The 11,195-nt window shown below is 42.2% G+C and overlaps 1 protein-coding gene across 1 annotated transcript; it reads left to right on the forward strand.

Moving 5' to 3' along the window:
• Window positions 1–879: 879 nt before the first annotated feature.
• Window positions 880–9,855, forward strand: ccnf (cyclin F). Its single transcript, XM_070923800.1, has 17 exons — window positions 880–892; window positions 1,729–1,883; window positions 2,042–2,148; window positions 2,242–2,309; window positions 2,464–2,660; window positions 3,083–3,136; window positions 3,549–3,653; window positions 3,888–3,965; window positions 4,473–4,627; window positions 5,040–5,204; window positions 5,410–5,533; window positions 5,631–5,811; window positions 5,993–6,080; window positions 7,888–7,987; window positions 8,130–8,263; window positions 8,899–9,077; window positions 9,413–9,855. The coding sequence occupies exons 1-17, from the start codon at window positions 880–882 to the stop codon at window positions 9,853–9,855; spliced, it is 2,346 nt and encodes a 781-aa protein (XP_070779901.1).
• Window positions 9,856–11,195: the final 1,340 nt, after the last annotated feature.

Below are 11,195 nucleotides of genomic sequence, written 5' to 3' on the forward strand. Positions count from 1 at the left end.
AACATATAGACCGTCATCAATTATGATTAAACCGTTTTGCATAAATGTTTGTGTTGGTCAGCCCAAAACGGACAAAAATCCAATAATACACGCATCAAGAGCAAACAATGTATTGCTTTTTCAACAAACATTTGTTATATCTCAGTGTGCCCAGGGCAGACACAAGACAGATCAGTTTTAACTATAAATGTGGCACATGGACGCGATGTTCAAAGCATTTCGTCTGCTTGTTGTGGAAAATAATGCTGTACTGGTATAATGCAAAGTCTACTCTGGATCTGACAGTGCGCCTGTCCCTTTAAACAGGGTACCTTTAAACGGCATCTTCTGCTCAACTACATCTCCCACGATCTACAGTAAGTAGGCGGGCCTGTGGACGTTCTTCACAACCAGGTCAACCAATCATATACACTTACTGGCGAGCGCGTACTTCGAAATTGTATGACGTTATCCAATGATCTTCTGCTATTTTACAGTTTATAAAATCCGGCCAATCGGTGCTACCGTTCTTCACGCTGGCCAATAAAAGCGCTACTATGTGGCAGGAGGGCGTCACCACGCCCGACCAATCAGATTGAATGCGGAGTTTAAACGGTGAGCGCGGGCGGTCCTAGAGTAGCTTTGGGGCGGGTCCAACAAGTGAGGACGCGTGCTTGAATTTGAATTTAGGCAAGAGCTAAGAAGATATTAGCCAACTACTACCACTACACAACAGAGGCAGTGAGCAGTATTGTAACACTGTATATCATACTTTCTGGTGAAATAGGCATTACGTTTTTATGTGTGTAATATATTAGCTAGTTTGCCGCAAAATTTAAATCGCTGCTCAGTGCTGTAGCTACAGGCATCGCTGTTCGAGGAGAGATCACAGCACTTGCAATGAAAGCGGGCGGTAAGTAACTTAAACTTAAACTATCTCTTCCTAACATTACCAGAAATATAGCGATGAATTAATGTGAGGTGAGTGTTTGTGAACCGGCTTTAAATTCTTGCAGTTTGACAGAGTTAGCACTGGAAACTTAACTAGCTCCTAGCCAACACAAACGTTAACCGGGGTAAGTTAACTTAGCCATGGATTCTTCCTGTAAGTTACTGTAGTTTCAAATGGCTTAATGCTGGTCGCATTTATATAAAACGTGTCTCCTCCCGACTTTTTACGCGTTTGTGGTGATTAAAAACTAGTATGTAATGTTAAGCTTTATGAAACCTGGTCTTAACTTAACGTTAGTTGCATTTGAACCTCAGGAGGGAAATTTGGGCGCTCACTTGGTTTGACTTTCCCAGTCACTCAGTTAACCGTCGTTAAATACCTGCTAACTAAATGCTTATAACACTAAATGATGTTGTATGCTTATTTTAGTACATATTTGGCAGTGGTCTTTCCACGAATTTAAACATTTTCGCCTTCAAACGGGGTTTGACCAGACCACCCGGAGATGCCTTACGTTAGGCGTTTTGAATGTGGAGCCATAACCTTCATCTTGGTGTGCCTGACTAACGTTACCAGCTAACATATTAACTGGCCTGCTTTAAATTACGTGCAAATATTAGTCTGACATTAAAGTGAGAATTAGTTAGTGAGCCCTGCACTAACATATGAAATGCTTTTGGGTGACTTAGTGTGTTTGTGTGTGTGCACTTCAAATGTGTTTACCACTATGCTGTTTTTTACATTGAATATGAGAGGCATGCTAAAGAAGGGGAAACTTCTTGTACTTTTTATTTCAGTAGTCCATTGCCACTGTTCAAAATGCTACTTGGTTCCGGCACGGAAGCGGGTCCGTAAGCGAACTCCAGCCCTAACCTTGCTGTCTCTACCTGAGGAGGTCCTCCTGTGTGTGCTCCAGTGCCTCTCTGCTGAGGACCTGCTGTCTGTCAGAGCAGTGAGTAAACATACTGTACACACTGTAACACTCCTACACAACCTCTGGCATGTTTGTGCCATGTCATCCCAGATTTGTTCTGGCTCTTGTGACCCCCCGATTCCATTGGTCAGATGTCTCTTTTATTGAGGGACTAATTGTCTCGACTTTTGTTACAGGTCCACTCCCAGTTGCGGGACATTGTTGACAACCACTCCAGTGTATGGGCCAGGGTCAGTTTCAGGGACACATGGCCATCCCCCAATACCTTATGGCTATTTGAAAGGTACAGTTGCTTCTGTCAAATAAGAAAACAACTCACTCATGTATTGTTTTTCTTCTGTATGGGTTTTTACCTGAAATGTCTCTCTTCTTTCAGAGCTGCTGAGAAAGGGAATTTTGAAGCTGCCGTGAAGCTTGGAATCGCTTATTTGTACAATGAAGGACGTAAGTTAATCTCCTTACTTCAACCATTCATTGAGAATAGGCCTGCCATTTATGTTTTTCCCCCTTTATTTGTATTTGTTGGGGACATAAACCCTCTTGATGAGTTTTACAAGTGATAGCAGCTCTTCCCTTGTGCCTTGCTTCTCTCCACCAGCGCTGTTGAGTGATGAGGGGCGAGCGGATGTATGTGGTCGCAAGGCCTCCCACTTCTTCAGCCTGGCAGAGAGCCTGCGCTCTCCCGCGGCATATCCCTTCATATGGGTGTTCATCCGTCCACCATGGTCGCCCACCGGCAGCTGCTGCAAGGCCGTGGTGTTTGACCGTCTCAAGGCCGAGTGTGACAACAACGTGGTAGGTTTTGCTACTGCCATTTTAGAGGGGAGGCAAATGTGCTTCTTTTTTACACAACCTTGATGGAAAATTAAGCTGCATTCATTTATAGCGGGTGTCAACAATTGATAAGCACTGATAATGTTCTTAAATCTTTCCTTTTCTGTTGTTATTAGTGGAAATTTGAGGTCTATGAGAATATGATTAATATAAGTGCTTTAGCAAAATAGACAGGTTCCTACTTGCCTCTGACAAATTCTGATGCCTTACAACTGCATTGTGTCATTGTTTTTGCTTTGTGGCAGGCTTGGAAACCTTGTTTTCAGCTTCAATGCTTTTGTTGTTACAGCACCAAATTTGTAAACTTGCAGAGTGTTTATAAGGAAAATGATTTGAAAAATCATTGAAGTGTTCATCAATTTGTTTTTCTCTTTCCTCTACAGGAGAAGAGAGGGCCCTTGTTGCACTGTTTGGCCAGAGTTTTGCAGCTGTTTGAAGTGAGTGTGAAAGTGACACTGAATCTGACTGCCTCTGTCTTTCTGGGTGTGGTTAGCCCAGTTTCTATTAGCTGCTAATCAAAGTGGCAGTCATGGGGTGGGGGTGTCCAACTAGTCATCAACATCACATATTGGATAATTGCTGTTTTCTCCTCACTTCATGTAACACAGCTGTTGCCTTACAGTTCCTGCTGATTCTTCTTACTCACAGCCCTGGTGTTCTTTGTTGTTTAATAATGTGACAAATGATTTCATGCTGCTTACGTAGAACTCTGGTTTGTTTTTCATGACACACAAGCATGTGTTGACATGACTGTGTTTGACCGCTTCATTAGTGTCTGAACAGAACATTTTGTCAGTTTGCTTAGTATGATCTGTCATTCATATCTGGAACCGTGTTACCTTTTTCCAGGAGAATGAAAGACGCCAAGATGCCCTATCTATGCTGGAGGAGTCGTCGCAGGCTGGCTGTCTGCAGAGCTCCTACTTGTTGTGGGAGCAAAACCGGAAAGCAGCTGTAAGTCTGAAGCTCTCATTCAGTTTTCTAATTAGTTGGATACATTGACCTTATTCATTCAGTCTACGGTACAGTTTCTTCATGTCAAACTCGAACACTGGCACATTTGTTCATAGTTTAGTACATACATGAACTCAAATTGATTAGAAAGTTAAAGATGAACTTAATTGACAGCAATGTTTTGTTGTGTGTAAAGTTTATTAACTTAAAGTTTTTTTCGTATTTGAATTTCAGATGGCAGATCCAGGCAGGTACCTCCAGTGTATCCGGACCCTCAGGGATTATGCTGGCAAAGGATGCTGGGAGGCACAGGTGTGTGTGTGTATGTGTGTGTGTGATTGAAGGCAGAAAATTGTCATCATATCGATGCAGCAGTTGATTTAACGTAGTCTTGTGATGACCTTCTCTGCAGCTTTTATCTCCCTCTGTTCTTGACTATAATAATGCAAAAGACTGTGAAGAGTTTGTCTTTTGACATCTTTTCATCTGTCATGCTTTTTTTTCATTTCTCTTTCATTTCCCACTCCTCCCAATTGTCCAGAATTGGAACTTCTTACTGAAGCCCTATTAGGCAGTGTCAAGAGGGCTTGACAGTTGTTGAACCACTGTTTTGTTTTTTGATCATTGCCTTTTTAAAGCTTTGCCCAAGCTGCACCACTGAATCACAAAAATATGACTAATCCCAATCACAAGCTCTGTAATTACTACTGCAGTACTCAACCATCTTGTCTTTTTAGTGTGACACAATTCAACAAGCAGTCAAGCCATTTAAAACTGTTCTGAAACACTTATTTAACACTTTGTCTTTTCTTTCCTCAGCTCTCCCTGGCTAAAGTGTGCAGCAGTGGGAATCCGCTGGGTTTGGAGTCAAAAGCCTGCTCAGACTTGGTGGCTCAGCTCTTCAGTCCCTCTAACCCTGCATCACGACACTGCACTCAGAGCATCCTCAGACGAGGCATCAAGGACACCATGAGGTAGACAGGAAAAGAAACTCCACCATGATATATCACTGGCATGATTACAGTCTGTTGGTGAATAATATCTTTCTAGGCAATTGAATGTTCCTGTTGGAGTCATTGTGATGACTCAATGTGTTTTGATCATCTTAGCTTTCTTTAATGACATTACTAAAGAGTAGATGAAACAGAACAAAGGTTGCCCCGAGAATAAAGTAAAACCTTTTACTTGTAAGGCAGGCAACATACCACATAGCCTTCAGGCAGATTTCAAGTCATGATTCAGCCATCATGACTGATTTTTAAGATCAGGTAATGTCTGCTAGTTTAGGGTTCTTAGACATGAGGGTAAATCTTTTTAGTCTATCCTTTTTTTTAATGCATATGATCTTCAATTTTTACATGCCTCCCTCTCTTCCTGCCTTTCCAGGTACATCCTGGTGGACTGGCTTGTGGAGGTGACCACCATGAAGGATTTTTCCAGCCTGACGCTGCATGTGACAGTGGGTTGTGTGGACCGCTACCTATCTCTGCGCTCTGTCCCCAAGGCTCGCCTCCAGTTATTGGGAATCGCCTGCATGGTAGTTTGTACACGGTGAGAATGCACACATGCTTATTCTCTGAAATGTTCATATGCTTTCTTTTGAGGCTGTCAGATTTTGAGGCTCTTTGGGGAATTTTGAAGTATTATATGGTTGGTTTTGAAGGGAAAAATAGTGATCCAGATTTGTATTGTGTTTTGAATAAACACAAATTAGTTTTGACTTTTTTATGATAATGTTTGAATCTTTTCTTTTCAGCTATATCAGTAAAGAAATCCTGACCATACGTGAAGCGGTCTGGCTCACCGACAACACCTACAAATATGAGGACCTGGTTCGAATGATGGGGGAGGTTGTCTCTGTGCTGGAGGGAAAGATCAGGGTGAGTACAACAAATCTCCTTCTTATGAAGTGTTGAAAGTGCCAATGAATGATTTTTGTGAAAAGTTAAGCACTGAATTGACTGAATTTCCCCTCAGAGCCCCACACTGCTGGACTACGGGGAGGTGCTGCTGTCTCTGCTCCCTCTGGAGAGGCGAACCACTCACTTATTCAGCTACATCTGTGAGCTGTCGCTGCTCTACTCGGCTCTCGCCACACCACCACCTGCCAAACTGGCCTGCGCTGTACTGCTGCTTACACGAGCACTACATCACTATGGTAATAACACTCACTGACACACACACGTACACCACGCCAGTTTGAATAGACTCATCGTATCACCCTTTTAACACTGACGCGTAATACAAATACTCTTTTCAAACAAATAGAATTTACAGCTTTAGCTGAGTGTTAAGTTTATGTTCACCTTGACTTATGTCTGCGGTCTCCCTTTCTGCAGCTCCCCTCTGGCCCAGCCAGTTGATTGACTACACAGGCTTCTCCAAGCAAGACCTCGTCTCCCTTTCTGTGCTACTCTATGTCAAGTGGTAAGCTTCTCACAGTGTGTGTATTTTGACTGGATTGGTAGCCAAGCAATTCATTTCTTTCATCCTCCTCCTGCTGCATTATCACCCCGTCTGTCAGGTCACATTCAGGCATTGAGACACCCCTGTGCATCTACACAACCGAGCAAATTCAAACCTTTTCATTTTCATTAGTTCAGTTCAAGTGAGCAGATCAGTTCTAATAAGAATTACATTGGTCTTGTCGTGACCTTGGAAGAGGGAGAGCCATCATCAGAAGTTGTATTTATTGTTGAAAGGCACTTTTCAATTTTATCTGAAAATACACTTCATCTGTTGTGACCTTAGCAGGATAAGTCTCTCCTAGTGATGAATGTACTGTAATCAGCTCAAAAAAAATCTTTGAAGTGGTCATTTCCATTAAAAAAAACAACAAAAAAAAACCCTCTTGACATTTCATCCTTTGAATAGGTGCAGTTTGTTTGGCACTTGCTCTCCTGTAGCTACGTATTTGAATAGCCTGCAAATTAAATAGGTTCTGATTGGTGCATTATTTTTCTCAGTTGATTACTCATAGGCAGCACAGTTCGCGCTAAACCTTAGCATTATCCAGCTTGCGTGTTTGTTCAATTTCTAAAGGCTGTCAAGTACTGAGCACAAATGGCATTAGACCAAACACACTTCTGCACACCACTGGGAGTTATTGACTCGTGCTATGTATTTATATTGTAAATTAGGTCCACTTGCTCCATTTTCAGGACTCCTGAAGTGAAGTTGTGTACTGAAATGGCTGTTATTGTAAAACCCCCACAGATCAAAAGCCCATATGTTCCATAGAAAAGTAAATGTCCCTTGTTGCCAAGCGAAGTTGTTATGCCCGCTTTGTATATTGCATTGATTTCTATTTGTAGTTTCTTCCCTTCACAGAAGGGAAAGGAAGGTGATGACGAGGTGGAAGTATTAATAAAACCACTGAACAAGTGTTCTGATAAATAAAATGTGTTGTGAGCAGGGTTTAACAAACCACTGTTACCTTTTTGGCCTGTGAATCTTTTAAAACAAGCCAAAGTCAACTCACAACCCCTCATCACAGGTAACATTTCAAGAGCTGTGAGAGTTTCAAGCAAAGAGTGATTTTTACCTTCTCAGATTGTGTAATTTGAATATTTTTAAAGGCCTGTAGAGATAAAACTAATAAACAAATGTCCCAAAAGGTAAACATAATTTATGGTGCAGAAAAATGGTTTCAATTGTTTGGCATCATTGACATTGTGTCCTTAGTAATGACACCAGCACTGTCTGATAACCTAAGTTATCCACTGTGGATACAACGTAGGAATAAAAACAAATGATTGGTAATTGTTTTCATGTATTCAACCATTCAATTATTGTACAGAAGCTTTTCAAATCCTATATTCTGGAAGGGGAAATGACAAGAAATGATTGGTGATGTGTCTGTATTGAGCATGCTCATATAGCCACATTGGTTAAATATAAGATTGCTTATAAAGTCTGTTGACTAAGAAAATGGATGGCCATTAAGGTTTTAAAGCAAACATGAAGCCCAGAGAGAGCTGCAGAGTCATAAAAGACTGTAGGAGGGGAGGGGAGGGGGGTGTAACCATCAGTGAATCACCATCTGAGTCACGTGCCTCAGGGTGAGTCACTTTGATAGGTGAACATCGCATCTACAAACTGTAATTCTCAAATGGACAAGTAACGAGATTTGTCCCCAAGAGTTGATTATAGAGATGCAGCAAGCAAAGTGGATCAAACTCTTTTTTTCATTTTTCTTGTCTCTGTTCCTCCCCTGCTCTCTGTCTCCCCTCAGTTTCAGTCAAGATGTTCCCAAAGACTACAGGCACGTGTCTCTTACTGGTGTTAAGCAGCGGTTTGAAGATGAGGCCTACCAGCACATCAGCAAAGAAAAGGTACTTTATTTTTACTTTTCATTGTAGGTATAGGAAAAGTCTTCTCTCTTTTAAGACGTTTCTAAATAGTAGCACAGCATGTCTCTAATTGGTTCTGAGTCTCTGAAACTGGTCTTTGATGTTATTTCATGGCCTCCTCAAGGTGATAGACTTTAAGGAGCTGTGCCAGATTTTTGAGATTCCTGAGGTGGAGCCTCAAATGGAGCCACCCAGTCCCACTGGTCAACCAGCAGACATCCACACCTTCCTCGCCTCTCCATCCAGCACCAACAAGAGGTAAGCCAGTTACCAACACACAAGTTCCCCATCACAACACATCGGGGCTGGGTGAAACAGTAAAGGGCTTTAAGAGACATTTTAAAAATAAACCAAATATTGATGCAAAGAAATGGTATGCAATGGTGGACAACTATGAACACTTGTGCAGTGTAGTGCATAATGCAATACGACTTGCTGGCCCCTAGAACATTTTATGGGCCCCATTAAATGTTTCTATATTATTTATTACATAGTCCAGCTGTGAGCACTCAAGCTAACTGGGCTTGCATGGCTTTCTAATGGCATAGGGCCATTGGGTTACCCCACTGTTTTATGGTGTCATCCATTATGCTCATTAATTATATTTCGCCGTTTGAGTTGTCTGAGTTTGCACTATATTTATTATGTTAATTTACTTAGCTCCCAGCTTTGCAACACATATTGTACATAAAATCAAAACAACCTAGGACTTTAGAGACATGCAAAGAATTCAGTTATGAGAAACGATTCACTAACTGACAGCTAAATGACCAGTGCCCCCGCCTCTCTCCTTGCTTGTGAACCGTCTTGTCCAGAAGGTGTTTGTTTGTGCCATCTGTGAGACGCTACAGTGACTCACTATAAACACACTGCCCTGTCCACTTTCTCCCAAGGAGACGCGATGACGCCATGCAGGCTCACAGAGCCAGCTTTGTGGCCACGCCCACGGCAGAGCTGTCCAATCAGGAGGAGACGCTGCTGGGTAACATCCTGGACTGGAGCCTGGACACTTCCTGCTCTGGCTATGAGGGGGACCAAGAGGAGGAGAGCGAGGGAGAGAGAGACGGTGATAGTGAGTGTTGAGAAAGAGAACGGAAAGGGGATGGGCATGTTTACTCTAAGCTGTTTTTCTCTAAAGCATATAAATGAACTAATCCATATATAGAGGAGATTAATGCATGAGTCAGTCCTCCAGTAGGAGATTGTGTCTACAGATGACTCAGCAATTGCAACATCCAGCGTAATAAATCAGCACATATATTTAGGCCTTCATAATATGCAGACTTACTGTCAGGGACAAATGTGGATGGATGATAGTAGCTGTGCAGGGTGTGTTGGGGTCTTGCAAACTTTGCCCAAAATGATTCACTGTTATAAACTCTGACACCTCCTCTTCTCTTTCAATAGCTTCTATGATGTCAATCAAACTGCACCCACTGACTGATGAAGACAAAAGACTAGAGCACTGCAGAGCCCTGTCCAGCGATGAAGACAGCCTCTGTGAAGCGGAGACGGTGGAGGAAAGAGAGGATTGCCAAGGCCAGGAACCCCTTTCTCTCTCTACAGACCTTCACAGTTCAGGATACTCCTCCGTCCAGAGTGTTAGCCCCTCATCCACATGCTCCTCCTCCCTCATGCCTTGCACATTCAAGACCTTTACCACTTCACTGGGCGCAGCCTCGGCCAATGCCCAGCCAGGCTTCCGCCTTTTGGTGCCCATGCAGAGGCCCCGGGGCACCTCCAGCAAACAAGTGAAGAGGAAGAACTCAGCAGCTCATAGTGGAGGGGAGGTGGAAAGAGAAGAGGAGGAAGTGGAAGGAGACGCCCATGCAGGGTTTCTGAGCCTATAGGCAGTGGTTGTTCGACTGGCTTCAGGCTGTTCAGACTTACCTGCTCGGTTACTGTCCTCCAGCACTTTGCTCTCGATGCTGTACCTCTCTTCTGTCAGTCTGCACTGATCCGCCAATTGCCAAAAGATCAAGAGACTTTGAGCTTAAGGACAAGTAAGGGAAAACACAATTATAAACATGAATTGCCTAGAAACTTGCCTTTCTTATTGCATTACATTTCATTTACATTTTTATAGGCATGCCGCAATAAAATACCTCCCATAAACCAAGACTCGCAGTCAGCTCTGAAACCACTGGAACATGACCTGACTTTCCTCAGGACCCTGGTACAATTTTATGTTGTTTTACAGCCTACAACAACCTATCTCAGATCACGTTAGATAGATGTCAAAGAAATGAAACCTCATGGACTTGTTTTGGAAGAGAGAGAAAAGGTGTTAATTGTGGAAAAACCTAGCTGTCATTTCATTGTTTTGGTTATCGTAGTTTCTGATATGCACTGTCTGTACAAGAATCTATCTTGTATTTGGTGAATGTCATCAACAGGTGAGTACTGTCATCTAGTTGATGGAAATGCCTGCATCTGAAGCCTGAAAAAATATGATTGTATGAATTCCTCTTGTTCAGTTTTGTCCTTAGTTCTATGTTTGTTTGCCAAAGGTACTGTGGTGGTGTCATTTGTGATTTTAGGGGCATCTACTCAAATAGAAACAGAGCTGTGAAATGAGTCTTTTAGTAGTCTGCACCAGCTGGATGAGTGTCGTACAAACCTCAGCTTATCATTCAGATGTTTAGCGCTGCAGTCATAAACTATTCAGGCACTCAATGCAACATTTAACTCTAACATGCTGATAAGTTTTACTTTTCCTCCCATCTGAATTAGGTCTAGCACTTTTATCACCACAGAAGGAGCGCAATTCAATGAAATGGAACCATTTCCACGCTTGAACAATCAATGCTAAAGTATTTTTGAATGGATTTGCTTTGCCTCCTCGGAGCGAAAGGGAAGTTCAGACACTAAAGGAAAAAGATTGCTTGATGGGGTTTGGGAAGTACTGTATGCCTCATTCAGGACACTGAAAACACAATGTCTAAATGATTGTGACTGACTGTAAATACATTTTAAACTGTTACGCCAGACTGGTTATCTCCTGTGTTTTATAAATGTACATAGTACTATATGTATAAATGGGGAAAGACAAAGAACATGCCACTACTTGAAATTGTTTTTGCTTCATTCCAAAAAGGCAGTTTTCTTTGTGAAATATTTGTTTTGCTACATTACAGTGTTTTCTCAACAGACCTGTGAATATGTTGTATACCTGTGAATATGAGTTCAA

Source organism: Enoplosus armatus, chromosome 17 (genome assembly GCF_043641665.1).
Source record: "Enoplosus armatus isolate fEnoArm2 chromosome 17, fEnoArm2.hap1, whole genome shotgun sequence".
NCBI classification, from domain to species: domain Eukaryota; kingdom Metazoa; phylum Chordata; class Actinopteri; order Centrarchiformes; family Enoplosidae; genus Enoplosus; species Enoplosus armatus.

Excerpts from the sequence above, each read along its gene's own strand:
- ccnf (XM_070923800.1), top strand. Across the intron at positions 3,654-3,887 it reads AGCAAAACCGGAAAGCAGCT|ATGGCAGATCCAGGCAGGTA; the intron begins GTAAGTCTGAAG and ends TTTGAATTTCAG. Across the intron at positions 5,812-5,992 it reads ACGAGCACTACATCACTATG|CTCCCCTCTGGCCCAGCCAG; the intron begins GTAATAACACTC and ends CCCTTTCTGCAG.